The sequence below is a fragment of the Mchenga conophoros genome, linkage group LG11 (assembly GCF_057382185.1).
Source record: "Mchenga conophoros isolate Kocher_MC1m ecotype Shallow Benthic linkage group LG11, M_conophoros_male_GT1.1, whole genome shotgun sequence".
NCBI lineage: Eukaryota > Metazoa > Chordata > Actinopteri > Cichliformes > Cichlidae > Mchenga > Mchenga conophoros.
This window is the reverse complement of record NC_140536.1, coordinates 9,338,324-9,359,778: the sequence shown is the minus strand read 5'-3', so window position 1 is coordinate 9,359,778 and position 21,455 is coordinate 9,338,324. Positions and strand designations below refer to the sequence as shown.

Here is a 21,455-nt window from a genome sequence, read left to right as displayed (position 1 = left end):
CGACATCAACATCTAAGATATCAGCCCTAAAACACACTTAAAATGAGCCACGCTGTAAAGAAGGAGATGCAGAAGGGGCAGATGAGTGTGACAGAGTGGTAACAGAAGTAATGTGATCACCTTGTCCACAAATCTCTTCTCTTGGCTTGTCCCTGACGGCCGGCATGGCCCAGCTTGCTCAGCTGCTGATGCCAGCTGGGCATCAGCCAGGGCGAGGCAGGGGTCAGCTGAAGGAGTGGCCATCTGAGAATCTACCTGACAGTGGGACACACACACACACACACACACACACACACACACACTTCACCCTGAAAAAAGATATCCATTTATATCCACCCCCTTCTTTTCCCCTTTCAAGACATCAAACATGCACATGCTGAAAACGCAGCCTCACTCAGATGTAAAAAGTCTCGAGTCTCATTTTTGACTCCAGCCAACCTAGAACGGTCTGTGGCCAATCCATCTTCTTCCAGTCGCCAAAGGAAAAAAAAAGGAAAAAAAAAAACAATAACCATTTCAGGTTTAATGCACATATGTCATGCTAGGAGAATTGGAGGACCAGATGGCCACGATACTGTGGCAGGTGCCTCAACAAATGTTTGCGATTGCCCGTGCTGCTATTTATATCGTGGTGAAACACAGACATGCAAATATTTGCAAAAGGACAGTGGGCCGTTTTTTGTTGGGAGACAAAGTGATCATGAAAATAAACAGATGGGATGAAACCTTTTGGGCATCAGTCACATGAACTTGGACATTCCCTTGGTTCATCTGAAGAAACTTAGTGGAAAAATTGACCAAAAAAAAAGATAAAATGAAGATGAAGCGGTGACAGTTATATCTAGACCAGGGGTGTCCAACATAAGGCCCAGGGGCCACAATCAGCCTGGCAAATACTCTGGCTCTGGATAAAGGGAAGGATAAATTTTGGACTTTTATATTTATAAATTTTACAACTTGTCATGCTGATAAAGATCTCACCTAGAGCCATTCATACTGTAGTAATAAAATAATAGATAATCAGTTAAATGGCAGAAAAGTACTACAGGAATATCTGTTTTTTTAAGAACGTGTCCACAATAAAATCAATAATAAATATGGGGCAATTTCTGTGGTTTACAAAAAAACTTTCCTCCAATTACAGGATGGTCTGGAATATAAGCACGTTTATTTCTTACAGTTTAAGCCCAAAGAGCCGTTCTTCATTTACTAGAACAGCATTTCTTTATCACATTGAAAAACAGAAACATGTTGAACTGAGGAAAGTGTAGTAATTACTCTTCTTTTTCTTATATTGACAAATTTAGGCATTAAGTCTTTACGCTAATAGAAAGGGGATTTTTTTACTTGCCGAGCCCACTTAAGGTCAAAGTGGGTCATATGTGGTGTGGACCACAATGTGAAATGTTTGAGATTACTGAGCTCGGTGACCAGATCTTGGCATTATAGCTGCAGAATCCTTTCACCATTCAGTCCCAGCTGAACTGAAAGTAAACCCAAACTATGTAGCACTTAAAAGTACAGATCGACTAAGAAAAACAACTTTTAAATTCTTACACAGCAACAGTCCGTTTGAGCACAGTTCAATCAGGTCGCTCTGAGTAAACAAGGCATTTTCTAAGTCGACACCCAAGTCCATTATAAAGTCAGGGTGTCGTCAAGGAGGGAGGGGCGAGCCGAAATGAGGGAGAGAGACAAACGGAGCACCCAGATGCAGATTAGGCTGCAGAAGATGAGGGTGTAAAAGGGATTTAATGGTAGGATGGATTAGAGAAATCCTTGTAACAATGTTAAATAATTATGGTTCCAGCCGAGATCAAAGCGCCATTGATTGAACCCCTCAAGCCTTCAGCACACAGAGTCTTGGAAAGCAAAGATTGGTAAACTAGTGCTCAGACCACTCCGGCTGCTCCAGTTAAATTGGATTGGAAATATTAGGATATAGATGAATCCTTCAGGAGGCTTTCGCAAAGCTTTTGTCACCGGAAATGTAGCTTGGGAACGGTATGAAAGGTTTGATAGTGTACTGTCTCGACAGAATCATAAGACGAGGGTGTCGCAGCTGTCTCCACTGATACCTAAGCGTTTTAAGTAGACTTATAGACACACTTGACTGTTATATCAGCAAACTGAAAACTTTCAGCGCAGGCTTTCATTCAAGGTTTTTATTTTTTATTTTTTTTTTACTTTTTTTTCCTCTCTCTCCCCCCGCTTCGTCTTGTAATCAAGAAATTTGGACGTGCATCATGGCAATTCTCCCGCAGAAAAGGAAGGTTTTATCTCGCTCCTCCAGGGGTTTATTCAAAGTCTTCTGACAAGTCTCACAAAACATGAATGACACTGAGATTGCTGATACTGATGATGAAAGTCCATCATCAGCTTCTCTGTGAGTTCAGGGCCCTGAGCGATGTAAAATTAAATTGCAATCAAAGTGCTGTGTGTAAACATTTGTCCGCTTCTTCTTCTTTTTTTAACAAATACATTTATTTCTTAAGAGATTGTTGATGATGGCTTTGTACTCTATGCATCACCTGTGCAAGGAGAAAACAGCCCACTTCCCCCCCAACCGCAACCGCCATCACCACCACGTACACACTCGCAAATGCACAATGTGTGATTATAGCGATGAAATATGCAACAAGAGATTAGACAAATCACTGTACTCCTGTGCTGCATCGACTCGATGCAAATTTAGTCACTGATCCGCTATACTAAGAGGCTTTATGGAGGAACTTCATGGCTGTTAGTTATATAATCTAAAATAGGACAAAAATGCAATCACTGTTCTTATCATGTGAGGGAGATGTCACTATATCCAGTTCTAGTTTTGTGTGGATACGTGGGAGAAGGCTTTAATAAGATCATTTACTTCCAAGCGTTTTGTCCACAAATCAGCTGCTTTTTGATTCCACTTCATGTGAAAAAGTCCAAATAACATAAATCGTCGCTAAATGTGACAGTCCTAAAGGGCAGGTTGGTGTTGCTGTTTCTACCCTCCACCCCAGGGGGGACTCGACACCCCTGGTGTCTTTCTTTAGCTCTCTGAAAGTGTGTTTGTTCTGTAATGCTTACCCTCCCGGGCACCATAGCATTGCAGGTTTTTCTTTTTTCTTTTTTGCAAGAGCTCTCATTGTAATTGGCTGAATATTTGATGTGTGTATTTAGTATTAGTATGGAGATGCTGGTGCAAGTTGTGCCAGGGGATGTAACACTGGGTAAACTCTGGGTTGCTCAAGTGAAACTCGTTCAAATTGTGGAATTCGTCGTTTTCATTTGGCCTCTTTTTTTAACTTTTATTCGAGTGACTTTGGAGTTATTTCTTCATGCGTGAATTTTGCTTTGTGAAGGGGAAAAAAATCTGGTCCCCGGTGCTTCAGATAGTGTGCCATTTCATATGCGTGTGCAAACTTTTACTTTTGGTGTCCTCACAGATTTCTGCTTGGCCACAGGAGTTCAGTCAGTGCCATGCAAGCTGCATCCAACCCAGCCACCCCCAACCCCGCTCTACTCTCACTGTCCCTGCTCTAACACACGGACTCATGTGCAGCATTCACACTGATAGGTGTTGATATCACAGCAGTACCACCGACTGTGAAGACCTCCTATTGGTGATGAACAGCTGGGCCCAGTGTGGCCCACCGGTCACGCCAATTCCACCATCCTTGGTGTTTTTTTTGGTTTTGTTTTGTTTTTTTGTCTGTTTAACGGCGGTGGTTGTGGTGGGGAGGGGTGGGGAGGGGCGCCGCTTGTCAAGTGAATTAAAATACCAAATAATAGTAATAATAATGATACTGAAAAGTTAATAAAAAATGGCATGTTCCTCCCTGATTGTGCGAGTGTTGTGGTATTCAATTATGCAATTTTCATTGGCATATTAATCATCTTTTCAACAAACAAGCCGCCGTTAATTAAAGCAAAGCATGGATAAAGACGTGTTGCCGGATCATCACTCCGTTTATCACCGCGCACAGACCCGCAGTTAAGTAAATTCAGGCTGTGAGATGAATTTCAATGGTCCCCCCTGTTTCCCTGTTTCTTCCTCTCTGTTTTTCCTCTGTGTGTGTAGTTAACCATTTATTTATGTGTTGGAGGCGGAGTTAGTGACGTTTCATGTCGTTGTGTTTGGGAAATTGATTTTTTTTTTTAAGCCAATCAGTTAACCACTAGTTGTGAATGAGTTTAATTGTTTAATGCAAGTCTCCAGTTAATGTCTCTTTCTCTTCTGTTCAGATTTCAATGTAAAATTCTCTTTGATTACGTCTGCCACTGCTCAGATTAGTTAAAGCGACTCAAAGTGAATGAATTTTGATTTTTCTTTTTATACTGTGTCCACACTGGGCATATAGAGGAGTCCAGGGGAACTATGTGACATCTTGGCATACATAGAACAGCTCTGTCCATTCTTCTTGTCTCATTTTTCCTCTGGCTTTCTCCGCCGCCTCTGTGCCTTGCTCATTGGTGGGAGGGGATGGAGATTATTCAGGATCTAGTAAGATATGGGCTCCTCTCTAATCATAGCTCACTGCCTCCACTGTCATTCAGTCACTAAATAGAAGTGGGGAGAATGTCTTCGTGATGGGAGCAGCCAGACAGTCAAGCAAGCGCTTGAGTTCCGCCAGGAGAAGAAGAAAAAAAAAAAGAAGTCGAAGCATCTGTAGACATGTCGCTTGTCCCTGTCCCTCATTGTGGAGCAACTTTATCAGTGCCAGCCGCTCACCCACTTGCTAAACTGGAGGGCCAGTCGCCTCTTAACTTAAACATAAGATCTTTGTGGTTTGAAGCACTCGGCTGCTCTGCGCCCAATGTGGATCTGAAAGGCAAACACGACTCCTGTGTCGCCGTCGCCCATCACAAAATCGCACCACATGGAAAAGTTGTTTGTGCTGTGCTAGCTCGAATCTAAATGCACTCAAACAGACTGTTGCACTGGAGCAAGATCCACCCCCCCTCCCACCCCCCACCCCTCAAAAGGAAAAAAAAAAGAGAGGTGATGGAGAGAGAAAGAGAGGGAGGGAGACAGAGAGGGAGAGAGATGGAGAAAGAGGAGGAGGAAGAGAGAGCGAGAGAGAGAGGGGGAGAGAAAAGTCAAAAACCTCCACATAACAATGCCGGAGAAAAATCAGAACATTTTCCACCGAAAGATGGGCCATTTCCAAATCCTTGTGCCCTATCAGACAAATTAAAGTAAATCAAGCATGAAATGAAGCAGAAGAGCCCGGAGATAAGGCTCCTTTAAGTCGTTTACAGATTAGGACAGAGAGAGAGAGAGAGAGAGAGAAGGAGAGAGAGAGAGAGAGGTGCATCTGGTCTCTGGCAGTGAAGGAGGCTAGTTTCTCATTTCACAATAGCAGCCTGTGTATAGGATTACTCTCCCCTGTCACCGACATGAGGAGCAGTGGGGGAATAGACGTCCACAAAATGTGTCTAAATATGTCCCCTCAGAAATATTTTTCCAAACCGAAGAGGAAGAAACAAAACAACAAACCTCTCAGTGTCACACGTGATAAACGGGCATGTTGCACCGGCGCGTCGACCCGGGCGTATCGCTCTGATTTGTTTATTTCAGTCGCCCCTTCACCTTTTCTTTTGCTCAAGTGGCTTCATCGCTGCGCGGCTTAAAAATTCAAATGTATTCAGGATTGGCTGAGCTACGTCACGTGACTGTACGGCTGTCAGCTCCTATGCGCATGTTAAGCACGCCTCGGATCAGGTCTTTGGGGAGGTGGGAAGAGAAGGATGTGGTGGTGGAGGTGGTGATGCGGGTGTTGGTGGGGGGGGGGAACGTTGAACAAATGATATTCACAAAATGTGATTTTGTTTTTAATATCGCTGTAAACTGGGTTGTTTAATATGTGCGTCGCACTTCTATTTTCTGTTTTACATCAGCAGATTAATTGCTGTTTTATTTTAGCATTCGCAAATAATCAAAACATAATTATGGAGCTAGTTGCTCATGGAGGAATGATATTTTACAGTGCTCACACAGACACAGGCAGACACACACTATAACACCTCATTCATGCATGCACACAAAATGCAAAGAGGAGCTACCCCTCCCCATACCCCTCTAACACACACATTCACACATACACACATCTCCACTCTCACTCACACACACACACACGCTCCCCTTCTGCACACCCACACGAGGCAAGGGTGCGCTGCTCTTTGATGCCGCCCGTCGAGCTCTCGACGGATTTTGTTTCACTCCTTTCCGTGTAGCTTTTCTGGGAGTGATGAGAGGTGGGCTCGGCTCCAGCGCTCAGCCCGCTCCGAGAGAGACGAAACCCGGCCCCCGTCGCCGGGTAGCTGCTCTCCAAAGCCGCGACCTTGACCTTCCCGGCCCAAGTCTTAGGTTTAGCTCCTTTATCGCGCTATCTCCAGGCATTTAAAAATACTCCTGAAACTCAATGATTTAACCCGCTTTTACGCTGTTCACATCAAAACTGGATGAAAAAAAAAAAAAAGCTTAATCCATCTTATCTGTTTACTGTCAAACTGCTCCGGCTAAAACCTACTCACAAAAGACAACTAGGTCACCCAGGAAAAAGAAAAAACTGAATTCCCTGTTACTCAGGGGAAGTTGCAGGCTGGTAATTGACTTGGGAGGAGATTCAGGAGTACTTTAAAAATAGCATCCTTGTCAATTAACTGCAGAATATCAAGAAGGTAGCAATGTTTACTTGTTTTCCTTGCTAACAAAAAAAGTTGTTAAAGTACTTTTTTACACGGCCATATTTTTGAAAGCAATCTCCACCTATAGTTATGGAAAAGTATAACTCTTTATGACACAGTTTGTGACAAGACTGAACCAACAGAACAGCATCTTTCTTCTGCTCCTAAAATCTTGTTATCCTTCTGTCTCGAGTGCGTGCATTCCCTATTCACATACAATCACTTACTCATCCGTCCTGACACACTCAGGTAGAGTAATGTCCTTTTGATGGTTCTGAAATTTTAAAGAAAAGCATTTAAAATAATCAGATTCCAGCATGAGTGGTGTGTGTCCTCTAGATGTTGTCGGCGATACGGCGATATCTCTGCGCGAGGACAGTCATTCTTTAAGTTTTCCCGTCTCGCTTTACATGCTATCAATAGAAATTGCACTGCTTCTCTAAAGATGGATGTCTCAGAGATTGTTGTCAGCCAGCCTCCTGCTAACTTCGCCTGGCTTTTGATGAGACGGCGTGCTTGACAGCTGGTATATTTCAATTGTTCAATGACACCAAACACCAGTCTCTGTGTTGATAATGTACTAGAGGACTGAAACTTTTGTATGTGTGAGTGAGTGTGTGCACACATGCCGCTATACTTTTCTAAACGTTCCCTTTTTCTTTGTTGTTTTAATTGCTGCAGTTTAAAAACGATATCAAAAATCATGAGTATGAAAAGACCCTTAGTCTTGGATCCCCACATAAACACTATGTCCGGTATCCCTAGGATTACTTCCACAACTTGCAATAAAGTGGCTACCTCCGTGGCTGAAAGCTCAACACACTTAATTTAAGTTCCAAACAGAGTTCATTTCCTCACTTGGCCACTAGAGGCCACCTCCAAATCAAACCAATCCCCCAGACTTTTTTCTTAACTTTTTTATATTAAGACTTAAAGATATTTCTCTCAGTAAAAGAGACAAAACTGTTTTCAGTACTAGGGGCCAACATAGGTGGATACAGCTGGTATCTGTTCTGAAAGCTTCACCTCAGTTATTTCGAGTCATCGAACTAGACCACATTGTCATGCAATTTGAACACAAATGAATAGCTGCACTAACCCTGTCCAAGAGGCCCGTGCTTCAATTTTGCTGTGTGAAATTCTCACAAACAAAAGGCTATTTTGAGTGTGACTTACTAACTAGCAGGTATCTGTATCTGTGCGATACAGCTAGAAAGTCTACAGATGCCAATTGCTAACCAAGCTAAGTCTATGTCCACTTTTTACATACAGTCTATGGTTACAGGTTACCATGGAGCCTGGAAACAGGGAAAAAAATATTTGGGAAAACTGAACTAAACTAAATCCACCTTGAAGCAGCTGGCTAGGTTTTGCTCTGCTTTCCATCTTTATGACAAGCTATGCTAACTGGATGCTACCTATAGCCATAAACTTGAGGTAGACTGAATGCAGTTGGTACTCGTTTTACTTTTGGTACTACCACACCAAAGCTAGCGAATGAAAACAAGTTTAATTTTCATATGATGTTTCCTTCCTTCCTACACTACAAAGGTAATATTAAATAACAATATCCTTAAGTAGTTTATGGTTTCCAAAGTGCATGGATGTTTTAAGTGTATCCATGCTGGGTATACATAAAGCAGTAGCATGGTGCACTTGAAACACCCATCCACAATGCTACCTAAGCAATTCAGCGCAAATAAAAAAGCCTTTAAAAAACTTAAGTCAACAAAAAAATATATGATTTTAATTAATTGTATTTATTGAGCAACAGTAATTTGTAAAATGCTGAACAGGAATTGCATACGCACAAATATTTAATTGTATTTCAATTCATTATTTTCTTTCTATTGAGCAACTTTTTAAACTTATTCATTTAAAGAGCAATTGCAAACAGTAATAATAACACTGGAGGCTACAACCACATAACAATAGCCTACTAAACCATTAAAAATAACAGTAGTTCATTCATCTACTGAATTAGGCTGTCATTCACAGTGGTGGCATACGTGGTTCTGGCTTCAATCAGCGATTTTTACATTCAACCACATGTATGACTTTTAACCAGCAATGTTAAACAATTCAACTAAACATTATTCAGTGCAACTGGATTCTACCACAGGTACAGTTGAGAAATTGCATCTCGCTTTTAGCCTGCTGGCCACACTGCACATTACTCTTAATTGTCCATTAACCTTGAATGACACCACGGCATGACATACGTTAGCCTTTAAAGCACAGAATGAAGATGACAATGATCCCACTTCAAGTTAAACAGTGAAAAAACCACATGAAAATGACATGGTGACATGAAATACTTACCTTACTTACATGGACGCTTGCCTACTTCAGATTTCCCACATTCAAACAGCATGCTCATGTGCAGGGCAAAAATTACTAATCTGACTTGTTGCACATGTACAGTTATTTCAGGTTTTTCGACTGTCCCTCTTTTTCATCTGTAACTCGGTCTACCCTAAAAGGCAAAAACAGTAAGAAAGCAGATATGATGCTCTCTTTATTTTAAACAAAACCTCTCCCCAGCCTTAACAATGTGTGCTAGCTGCCTCACCTTAAACATAATTATTTGGCGCAGCCTAAATCTAAGTCAGGTTAGGTTTTAGAGCGGATATTGTAAAAAGCATAATGTGTGCAATCAGTCGTCTTATCAGGAGACTGAGTTGAAACACCCATAATTACATCTGTCTTTTTAAAAAACGGTACTTCATGGGCATTGTTGCATGTATCAACAACTAGAGGCTCGGAGACTTCCATCCGAACGACCTCCATAGCCACCCCCTAGCCCCCTGCTCAGCCTGTGTGGAGTGTCACAGCTAAAATGCCCTAATCCCTTTGGCTTGTTTAACTCTTTCCCCTCAAGCCATCCACTGCCTGAAAACAAGCCTGACCTGAAGGGGTGAATCCCCCCTACTAAGCCCTCTCTCCTTCACCCCCTCCACACTCCCACCCCCCCTCCCGCTGTGGCCTGGAAACTTGCTCCCCAGCAAACGTTCTCCCCGCTGCTCAAGGCCAAGCGCGGCCACATGTAGGCAGGGTTAGGGCGGGTTTGGGGAGGGCGGAGGGGCGGGGTGAGGACAGAGGAAGACGAGGTGGTGGTGCTGCTGGTGGTGGGGGTCCGCAGTTGTGTTAACACAAGTGCCTTTTTCAAAGATAATAGTGTGGGCTCTGGGTTATAAATGATGCATTTTGCTCACTTGGACCTGATAATAGGGTTTGGGTAGGAGGGGGGAGAAAGTTCGTTGCTCTCTTATCAAAGCTCTGTGACATTTCTCCTTCAGCTGTAAAATTTCATATCACATATCTGCTTTAAAGATGTGGCACCTTTTGTTGAACTGATACACTGCGTTCCATTTCACCCCATATGCCGCTCTCATGGTATATTAATTTATAGCCCATTTGCTGGCTCTATAGCATGGCCTATCAGTGGAGATGACTTGGATTCAGTGGGACATCTGTGAATTGCCACGCACAGGTTATTGAACTTTGAACAGCAGACATTTGTTTGCCTTGATTCAGAGGCGCTGCTTGATATCAAGAAGGATCGCCTGTTGTGCGGCGCTCAAGCACAGTTTCCCCTCTTGTTTCGACTCTGTCGTTCCTTGTTTTTCCCGCAACATCTGCCTTTACTGTTAATATACTCGCACTAACTGGATAAAGGTGAAGTAGACCACAGACTGGAATGGCTATTTTAGTGCTGCGGGTAATTTCTTTTCCTCAAAGTAAGTTTGTTCTTTGAACTAGTTACAGAAGTTAAATTCACATGGAAAATACCTCGAGCGGATCCCGGTTCTTTAACAAATGTTAATATGCTTCAGCGAGATGATGATGATGTCATTTGTCATTTCTGACCATTAGCAGAGGCCCCACTCCAGGCCAGAAATTATATTAAGAAAATTCAGGTCTGAACGTCTTGTGCATTAATAAAAACATTTGTACTAAAATGCGAATCAGTCATTAAATTTTAAAGTATAGGGTGGACGAATATTTCAGTTGGAGCCTTGAATTACGGACAGATGACAAATTAAAGGAAAAAAACACTGGGTCACTAGCACAGCCGCAGTGATTCCTCAAGTCTTTTGAACTATCTGTAGCTCTTCTTAAGGGACGTTTAGTTATTTTAGTGTTTTCACAAAGAAAATCACGAACACTGTTGGTCCAGAATCCCCCTGTAAACCAGTCACCCATTTGACTGGTAACCTCTCCATCCTGCCCTGTAGATGTGCACATGACCATCATGGAAGTGTGTCCCCTCCAATCTAGGAAGAAATTCTTAAAAGTAATCATGAAAAACACAAACTTGGATTGAATTTCAGATCCTCCTCCCTCCAAAGAGACAAGTGGGCCCAGATCACTCTAGGGAAATACTCCTGTAATTTGTAAGTCAAACCTGTTGTAATCTTGTAGAATTACACAAAAAAAGATTAATTTTAAACATGTAAAACTCACATAACAAATATCATATCAAATAAAATAAGCACTATGCAATCAAACATAGTAGGAGGAAGTATTTATAATGTGATATGCAAGAATTACATAGCCTACCCAAGACTGCAGTGGACAAACTAGTGGAAATCAGTTCACCCTAAGCCTGTCACTATATCAGGTTATCATAGTCAGCAAATTTAAAGAAAATCAAAAATAATCATATCTCTATCTTTTTTTGTCAAATTGATTAAAAACCAAATACAGATACACAGAAGGTATGAGACAATCCATAACTATACAAAACCACACAAAAAGAATAATTTACAAATTTATCACATGGATATTCAGCGTAACACTTACTGCCAGTCCATGCTTATCCTCACACCCCTAGCGCAGCCCTATAAAACACAGCTTTCGTTTCGAATGTATTAACCTCTGTGAACGTCGTATAGCTGTAATAAAGATCTGTAACAAGCTAATGCAGAATGTAATGCAAATGTGAAATTGTCAGGTGGTGGAATAAGATCATTCTCCCCAACATAATGGAGAAATAAAAAAAAAGGTGAATTGCATGTTAAGGGATTGTTGAAAAGAGTTTCATTAGATGTAATAACATTATTCAAAAGTAGAAAGTGGCAGTTCACCTCTGTCTGTCAATGGTCCACACCCATTTATTCTTCACATCATAGCAGGCTGGCATCCTGCCACTGAGAAACTCATTAGCATTCAGTCGTACACCGGAGATGGGAGAGAGGGAGACGAGGTTCCCCATTTCTTTGCACCAGAGCAGAAAAGAAAGACAGGACACAAATGCACACATTAAAAAAACAAAAAAAACAAACAGATGCCAGTGTGGAGCATCTTGGGTGCTATCTGAGGAAGATCTCTCCACACAAAGGGACATTCATTGGTCTGCCAAGTATCTGTGGAGTGCAGGAACAGACCCTAGAGTCTAGCGACAGATGATGATCTTATCGAGGGTGGGGTGGTGGTTGGGTGGGGGTGGTGGTGGTTGTGGATAAAGGTTGTGGTGAGGTTTTGGTTGGGGATTTGGAGGGGGGGGGGGGCTCTCGAGCCACATCACGAGCTCGTGTTTTGCCAAGTGTGTGGCATTTGAGAATTGGATATGAGGAAAACACTGAAGAGAGAGAACACAGACGCTGGGTTTGTTAAATCTCCTAATAGCCCATTATGAGCTTTCCTCTTAGTTCAGTCTGCCGCTCGCAGTTTGACGGGTTAAACAGTGTGACTTCTGTATTTGTTCTAAATTTATTTGTAATGAGTATAGGTAATAGAGTTGGGATTTGGGGGCTCGTAAGAAATTGAATTATCACTGTGACATAGAGTTTATGCAACCGTAATTACAAAAGTTGTCAGCAGCTAGTAGTTGATGACAGAACACATCTGTCAATATAACTTATTTATTTATTTATTTTAGTTTATTTTCTTTTTTTTTGCCTTGCAACATTCACAAACCTGTAAATGCCCATAGAGACACAGACAGCCCATGAAGGGGACTCATTATTCATCCATGGGTGTTTTTGTGGAGATCTTCCACTAGTATCTGCAACAGATGTGACAACCATCTGTGAGCCAAGGTCCTCAGGCAACATTTGGTGTGAGATGCACACAACTGGCACCTAAACATGGTGGACCACAAACCGCACAAATTGAATCGTACCCTCTTTACCCCCCTCCTCTTTCTCACACCTAACGCTACCCATTACCCCCTTTTTTCTTTTTACTCCAATCACCCCCCCCATCCATCCACCCAGAGAAGAGAAAGAGAAGGAGAAAGGAATCAGAGTTGTTGGCTGGGGATGGCTTTAGCTGTGTGTCAAGCGGGGCTAAACAGGAACTTGCATCCAAGCGGTTAAAGGCCGTGGGTCTTATCTGAGGACAAACAGAATGCATCAAGCGGTGGCTGTTGCTCTCAGTGATGACGACCAGCTGTGCACCAATGTTTAATTATTTCTCTGTAATGAGCTTACCCACCTTCCACTGCAGCACCAGGAGGACAGCATGCAACAGCAGGAACAAGGGAGGAGAGGGGGGGCAGAGGATACAGAGGGAGGGTGAGAATGAGATAATGTAGTCCAGATTATCTTGTTTTTATACGGTCAATTTCATAAGTATAAGTAAATGTCCAGGGCATCTGTTTCAATCTTATAACAGGTCTGGGGAGTGATTTTTTTTTTTTTTTATCAGAGGTGACGTTTAGCTTTTTAATGCCACAGCTGCGACTGTTCTTGATGAATATATGATCGCCAAGGCATGATTTTCTAGTGGGCAGTAACACGAGCCCGATGTTTCAGTCATGTTTATGCATGCAAAGCTTCACATAAGCACACATTTCCATAGAGCCCTAACGGTGGAGCACAATAGCCGGCCACTGATACATGGTTGATATTTACAGAGTAGAACAGGGCTGAATAGGTCATTATACCAAATACACGTCGTAAAGTTCACTGATCATTTCAACCCATTCATCGTGAACCAAATGCCCCGAATACCTTTTAGCCTCATGTGTTAACAAACAGGTTATGAGACACAGTGTTAACAACACATGTAGAGTTCGGTTTGTATATTAATAACACGCATTATGATCACTCGTCCGGACACACTGGGGTATATTTACCAGGTTTGCTTCATGCTGATGGCCTGAAGCTGACCTGAATTTGCACTTCCCAAAGGTCACCTCAGTCTTATTTAAAGAAGTTCTGAAACGTGACTCACGCCTGATAAGAACATTATTTGAACTTCTCGTGTCCATGGAGACTATAAAGCGAGACCAAATGTTGCTACAGATGTTTGAATCCAGCAGCACTTCTCAGAATTGTCAAGGCAACTAGTTAAGAGCTGCATACTTTCTCTTTGCAACACACACTCAGAGAAACATCCTTCTCTGTAAACTATGTCACAGCCTGCCATGAGTTTTATCATAACTGTTTGATTAATCACCACGTCAAAAAGAGTACACTGAATCTAAGAGATAAGATAGCTGGGTGGTTGGGGGGATGAGTGCTGATAGTACTAACAGTGCTATCCGTTTCCACTGTTAATTAACTGAAGATCTGCACAGCACTAACAAGGGTCCTGCCTTCCCGGAACAACAGGAATAGGGCTGCCACTCGCTGCTCTCACCAGCCAGTAAGCCTGCACTGTCTCACAGAGATTATCTCTACACAAGACACCTTTCAAGTAGGGTTAGCACACCATGTGTCTGAGGAACACCATCAGATGGATGCTCGCTTGATTTGCTTATCCACTTTGAAGCTGCTTGGATTTTAACCTCCACTTTTTTTTTTCTTTTTTTTTTGAGGGAGTAAAAGGATTGCACATGTAGGTTTAAGCCAAAATAAGAATGAATGAACATAGCTGTGACTTGATGTAGAACTTGTGCGCCATATAGAGCATTATGGCTGACTGCTTTGGCGTCTGGTGTGTTTTTTCAGGAGAGCTGGACGCATTCCTTAAAGATGGTGAGCGTCGTATCCACAGCCGGCAGCAGCTCCCTTTGGGGACAACATGGGGACCCTTTGAGGGGAAGATTGAAATGAGCACTGAAAACTCTACACTGGTAAGTTCTCGTTTGGCCAACTACTGTAAAACGTTAAACATTTAGCTATAAAGCATCCTTAAAATATGAGCAGAACTCACTAAAATGATAGTACAGTCTATATTATAAAATAAAAGTATGATTTAAGAAGTGAAATGAAGATAAAGTGTCAAATAAATTTTAATTAAATGGGATCAGGCCCACTGTTTCAGAGTCCTAAAAGAAAACAGTGAGTCAGCTCTGCTGTCTATTCAAAATGTCAGTGTCTCAACACTTCAGGGATCTTTGTGTGCTTTTGTTTAGAAGGGAAAGGGAACATTTTAATAATCAAAAAGTGATGCAACGAAGGCATTCTGGTACCTACGTTGAAATATAAACAAAACAGTCGTTGAAAGCGATAAAAACAAGACTGAGCTTCAGTACCACATTAAAGCTGGGCCAGTTGTCATCTGAAAATCAAGATTTTTAGCTACCTACTAGATTTTGCTGTACATTAGATTGAAGAGAGCATTTATTTAGTCAGGACGCAAAGTCAAGCTTAGCTGAAGTGGAGGCAGATTAGGTGATCTGCAAGCCGCTTTGCAACCACAGACAGTATAAAAGCTGGATGTAGCCGCCCATTGGTTTCTCTGTTTTTGAAGCTTTGATTTATGATTGACATGTCATTAGCCAACGAGTGAGCAGTGGCTTTTTCTCCTTTTTGGAACATGGTTTATCCAAGATTAGCAGAATAGATGTAATTTTACCAAGAATGAGTGACTACAACCAACTATTTTCACTATAGTCATGCTGACTTAAATAATAATTGTATTTCATATCCAGATTTGGCTAAACAAAACTGTATGATATATTTTATAGGCTTACTGAGCCATTTAAAATGATGCATACTTTACAATGCATTATTGTTATTTTTGTAAAAATCCATTGAGGGCTCTATAGTGAACTAAAGCGACTAACCCTTAACCCAAATGCTATTTGTTTGCAGTAAAAGCCTGTTTTCTTATTGTTGAGTCATGTCATGATTAAACTTAGGTCACTAAATTTAGTCAAACTTTGCCCTTAGCAGCCATGGGGACTTGATCACTAGAAAGTTTTACAGCTAAGCCCGTATTAATGGCATCTCCCCTGACATTCGAACCTACCGAGGTGACTCTTTTGGGATCCAACTGGCCCCCAACATAAGCCTTTGAAGTGCATCTGTTTTACCCCTTTAATCTGCATATTTTATGACAAAACATTTTAATTGGTGGATTTGGAGCTCAGTCCAGGCTTCAGTTGAGTGAAGTCACAGCCATTATGTTTGATGTTACTCTGCGCACAGCAGCTTTATATCTCTTGTTTCGGAGATCCCAGCAGAGACTCGTGTTGACCTGCTGCTCTGGTGGAGGGACAAGCCCTCCGTGGGTTTGATATTCCATTCTGCATTTGGATTAATTAAGAAATTCCTATTAAAGTCAAAACCAGCCTTACATTCATCTTGTTTAAAAGGAGAAAAAAAACACAAGAATAAGTCCAGGAGGATTTCAGACTCAGAGGCCATGCCATCCATTCTCCCAGATTCCTTAAACCCATAACTTTATTAAATCATTTTCGGAACACTTTTGACTGCTTTCTAAGCTCCCCTCATGGTTTTGAAGTCATCAGTGGCTTTAAATAACTCAGGCCGTATTATAGCCATGAAATATGGCTTCTCTCAGGGTAAAGCCAGTTATCCTTGGGCGGAAAAGTGATTTGACAGAGTAACACCTCAAGTTGCCTTCCAAAGTAACACACTCCATATATTTCTCGATGAGCTGCTGCATGAATTTCACTGAAAGGCATCCAAAATCAACCTTCAACTGTCTCATCGAGTGACGTCATATAAAGCATCTTCTTGAATTGTTTGCTAGTTGAGCTTTTCCAGCAGATAAAAACTTTACACATTCATCAGACTCGCTGCTGAGCAAGATGCATAAACTGATTGTTGCTCTTGGCTAGAATGAGAAGTTCTTAACGAACTACCCTCTGAGGAATTCATCACTGCTGTACAGACGCTCCTTAGGTTGTTGGGTTTTTTTTCAACCGAGCAGGTGCTGGTCATCACCTGTAATAGGCTGTGGAGGGGTTACAGAATATGCCAAACCTCTATCGCAATTAAAAGCAGAGGAAGAAGCTCTTGCGCGTTGCCTTTAAGGATCTCATGTGTGTCTATTCTCATGGGAGCCCTTTCAATGCTTTTGCTACTTGCCCTCCTCCTCTGCTAAGTTTCATCTCTCAAATGGGGTACTGGCTGTTAGCAGCTTCTCACTATCTCTCATTAAAGGCTAGGTCAACCCAGCTGGCATGTTTTGTTTTACCAAGCCTCCTTTTAGGGTTCAGTGTAACTTTTTACTTTAGATTTTCCTTTTTTTCTCTTTTTTCTTGGTGCAGAATGAGCCAGAAACTCAAAAATTGTAGTATTTTGCACTTCACAAGGGATTGGTCTCATTTACAGTACCCTAAGTTTATTTCTTTACTTTCAATTCAAGCTTCTACTTATCGAGCCGCTGCATTGTTAAACGAGCAGCCTTTGGAAACGTCCCCGCACGCAGGGCTGCATTTATCTCAGTTATTTCAGTAGGAGGTACGAGAGCTGTGCAAATCTTAAAACATCTAGACAGGATCAAATCTCTGATGCCTCACCAGCGAGAAAAGTTGAAATAACAAATGTAAGTGTGAGGGGAGGGAGAAGAGAAAGGGGTTAAAAGAGGCCGGCTAGTTTTGATGCATGTCAGGGTGGCCAGTGCTGCAAAGCAGGGTCAGAAGGGGGTAGAATGCGTTTGAGGTAGAAATAAAGCCTTATTGCTTCGTGGATCTCTACCGCAGCTAGAAGCCACACTCAGTCATTCTCATGAAGTGTGACCTCCATACACTATTAAATCTCCTTTTACTCTCTTAGATTTTTCTGAAACCATAGAGGTGAATGAATTACCCGAAGGCAGTCAGGTATGTGGCAGCAGTGACACCTCTCTGATGCTTGAAACACATGACCCGCTAGTGAGATATTGATAGAGCCGCTCTAAAATCAAACATATTTTATTCCATCGTCCACACGCGTCACTTAAGGTATGACTTTTTAGAGGTCAAGCTATTTTTGTCGAGCCGCAGCGTACGGTGGGCTCGTAGGTCCGTTTCTCAATCCTTGGCACGACGCCCAGAGCGGGACTAAAGTGCAATGACTCCTTAAAGTGGCTTACAGTAAATAATGAAAATACAGTGAATATAAGATGTGTTTGCATTAATCTGGACAGAACGATGAGCACTTTGGGCACATGAAGAGTCATTTAAGTGGGGCGTGGGGGGGGTGTAATGGTCCCTCGTGGACGCACATGGGAACTGGCGCTGGAGCTGGCCGAGCTGCCTGTGCCTATGGCGTGGGAGTCTATGTGCGTTTGGCGGCTCGTGCACGACAGGCCTCAATAGCTGAGCAGAGTGATGGATGATGCTGAGGAAGAACAGCGAGTGGAGCGTTTCATGCAGTTGTCCAGGCACGCCAGGAAAGAGAGGTAGAAAGAAAGAATGAAAGGGGGAGCGAGAGAGAGAGAAAGAGAGCGAGTCAGAGGGAGAAATAGCAGGAAAAAACAGAAGGGAAAAAGCGTGACAGGAAATCTGGGCATCTGCAGGACAGAGATAGGGTCACATCTCGACCGTTTATCAAAGAGGAAAGCAGATTTCACAGCTGATGGGTCGGCCGTGGCAGGTTTGTAGACCCCAGGGGCTCAGCTTGGCATGAGGGACTGGAGTTGTAGTTATTGCTGTTGCAGACCTGTTAACACAATCACACTGCACTGTGTTAAACACTGTTAAATGTTTTCTTGTATCACTCTTAGATCACTTGCAGGCTGTATAAAGTTGAACCCAAATATAGAACCAGTTATTATTTTATTTGATATTTTTAAAAAATATCATATGGTTTTATTATAATGGTTCAACTGCACTGCAAGACAGATGATAGTCTGGCCTGTAAACTAAGCATCAGACAGGACACTGCAAAGTAGAGGTGGACGGATTGATCCAAATATCGATAGCACCGATACCAATGTTGGTACTGATATTGGATCGATGCGCGATACGATCAATACTTTGTGTCTCTCCACTAAGTTCAGTATGCAGCTCACTGAATTGTGTTGAATGCTATTTGGAATAAAAATATATAAAGATATACCTCAAAAATCAGGTATGAAGCACGCCTGAATTGCATCTATTTCATTTCCATTTCAGAATGCATGAAGAGCTGAAAGGTGTGTGTTGTTGTGCTAAGTGAACATTGTGGAAATTGACAGTGATTGAGTGGTGATTGAAATGTGTTCAATATTTGCAAATTGATGATGATTCGTCTTATAAATCATGACACGCTGCTCTCCTCTACAAGCTGTCTTTTAGGTTAAAAGTATCCGTATTGGTATTGGTCTCGGAAATACTGGCCCTGTATTTGCTTGGTATCAGATCGATACCAAAATTTGCACCATTGCAAGTGAAGGCAGAAGCGGAAGGGGTCAAACTGAGTAATGGACAAAAAGTAAAACAGGAGATATAATAAAAAAAGAATAAAGCACCCGAGAGTTGGCTCAGAGCTCCTGTTGTTAGCTGCTTTGCCCGCTCTGTTCCTCTTCCTCCTCCTCTCCTCCTCTCTCCTCTCTCTCTGACTGATGAAGCTGCCAGAGCGCCGTCTCATCCCTCACTTCTCTCACTGATCAATCAGACCATTAGACTCCAATTACAGCCGCAGCCCTGGTGCAGGTGAGCGACGAGCACATTCAGCCGCCTGCCGACAACGCCTCCACCCGGCTTTCTCACACTCTCCAAATTAACGCAAATTAATAGTGACACTCAGACATAAATGTCTGCAATCGGGGGGCTAAATTAACAGTCTGGGTCGAAGCTATTGAGTAGCAGGTGTCTTTAAAAGCGGTAATTACCTATGCTGGACAGAACCGGGAGGAGAAGGTGGCCAACGGTTTGCCTGGAGTAAGAGGCCTGGCCCCGGTGAGCCTGGCTTCCATTGTAGGTGTTAATAATTGATTGGGAGGCAGGCTATTAATGAGCAGCAGATTTAGAGCTCTGTCGTAAATGTGTGTTGATGAGGGTGTTGCCGCCTCTTGTACAATGCCATACCAATGCTAATTACTGGGGCTTAGTCAAGGTGCAACTGTAATGAGTCTGGATTCAATAGAATTCTGCTCTTTATGTGTTTTGAGGGCCTTTTAGTACAAATTACACAGTAATTAAAATGCATAAGACTTGCCTAATTAAAGTTTAAGATCTGTCGGGGAGTTGTGTTTTTTTTTCTTTTTAATCTTGCTTTCTATCTTAATATTGTCGTATGCTGTGAGCTTAGGTTTGTGATACAAACATATCTGCTACTGTAATCTCTGTTTCATACAAGGTCCTTAATACAAAGAGAACGATTTCAAAGACTGCAGGCAACAAGGACATTATAAAAGTCAATAAGCGCTACAGGCTAATTAAGCACAACAAGAATAGAGCCCGATGTTATAATGTTACCCTTGAAACATACATCATTGGAATCATTCTGATACAGTGTTTCGTATGTATATCTACAATATCTGAGCCTCGGTGGAATTGTTCTTTTTAACCTCTAGATTAAAAGCACCTCAAGGAAACAGCTAGCATTGGAGAACTATTAAGTGCGAGCAAGACAACTTCTATTACTCTTTCTTTTGCCTTATTCTGTCATATAGAGCTGTTAGAGGCACAAAATGAAGTCTTAATTAATTCTTTTATGTCCGCTGGTGTCAGGTCTCACACTGAATCCGGGTCAAAAATCATATTTTAGTTTTAAAAAGATTGTATGAGAACATAGCGTTTAATGCCTGTGCGCTTACACATGGCGCCATGTTTGAGTGCACTTGAGTGTGTGTGTGTGTGCGTTTAGGTCATAGCGTTTGCGCGTTTGTGAATGTGCTGGTGTGTGGGAGGGCGCGTGCATGCGCCGGAGACTGCGCGCCACTTTTGGCTACGAACAGAGAGCTTTAGCTTGTAACTACAGAAGAGCAAAAATGTCAAGATACTGTCCTAATTTTCACCTGGGACAGAGAGAGGCAGAGGCTGTCAACCGATGGTGTGTGATTATTGTGTAATTTAGTACAAGGGTAGGAATATGTGGCTGTGCAACCAAACAAAAAAAAAAAAGAAGCAAAAAAAAAATGCTCCTGAAATTATTCAGCCCATCACTCAAGCCATTTATCTCACCCCTTTTGCCCACCCTCTCCCTCCAATATGTTTATTGTTAGCTACCCCTAAACTTTAACAAGTGGTGGTGGATTTTTCTGTTTCAGAAATTATATTTTTCTTCTTGTCATTGCTTCATTAATCAAGAGGAGGCATTCTGAAAAATGTTTTGTTTTGGAGGCTGCAATCTATTTTGTGTGTGTGTGTGTGTTGTAGTTAATCTGCGCCCGTGGCAGGTTTCCCCTCCGAAACGCAGCGCTAAGCAGCGGTATCGCAGGCCTATTGTTGTAGCCTCTGTCATAGCAAGGAGAGCCTGATGCAGGCCTGGGCTCGCCTGATAAGGAAAAGAGGATTCAACATGGCTGGAAAGGAGAATCAGTGGGACTTGAGAGTGGAGTACGGATGGGGCAGATGCGCTCGCACACACACGCATGCAGACGCACACACACACACACACACACACACACACACACACACACACACACACACACACACACACACATACGTGCAAAGTCCCACAAACATACAGAATGATGCACGCGTGTTCTACACACATACAGTCACA

General features: G+C 42.3%; 1 protein-coding gene across 2 annotated transcripts in view; it reads left to right on the top strand.

Annotated features, from left to right (window-relative positions):
* Positions 1–21,455, top strand: part of zfpm2a (zinc finger protein, FOG family member 2a) — a 120,675-nt gene that overhangs the window by 41,937 nt on the left and 57,283 nt on the right. For both annotated transcript variants that reach the window (XM_085290785.1, XM_085290784.1), the window contains exon 4: positions 14,577–14,701. In XM_085290785.1, the coding sequence (XP_085146911.1) occupies positions 14,577–14,701 (125 nt within the window). The remainder of the gene's footprint in view (positions 1–14,576; positions 14,702–21,455) is intronic.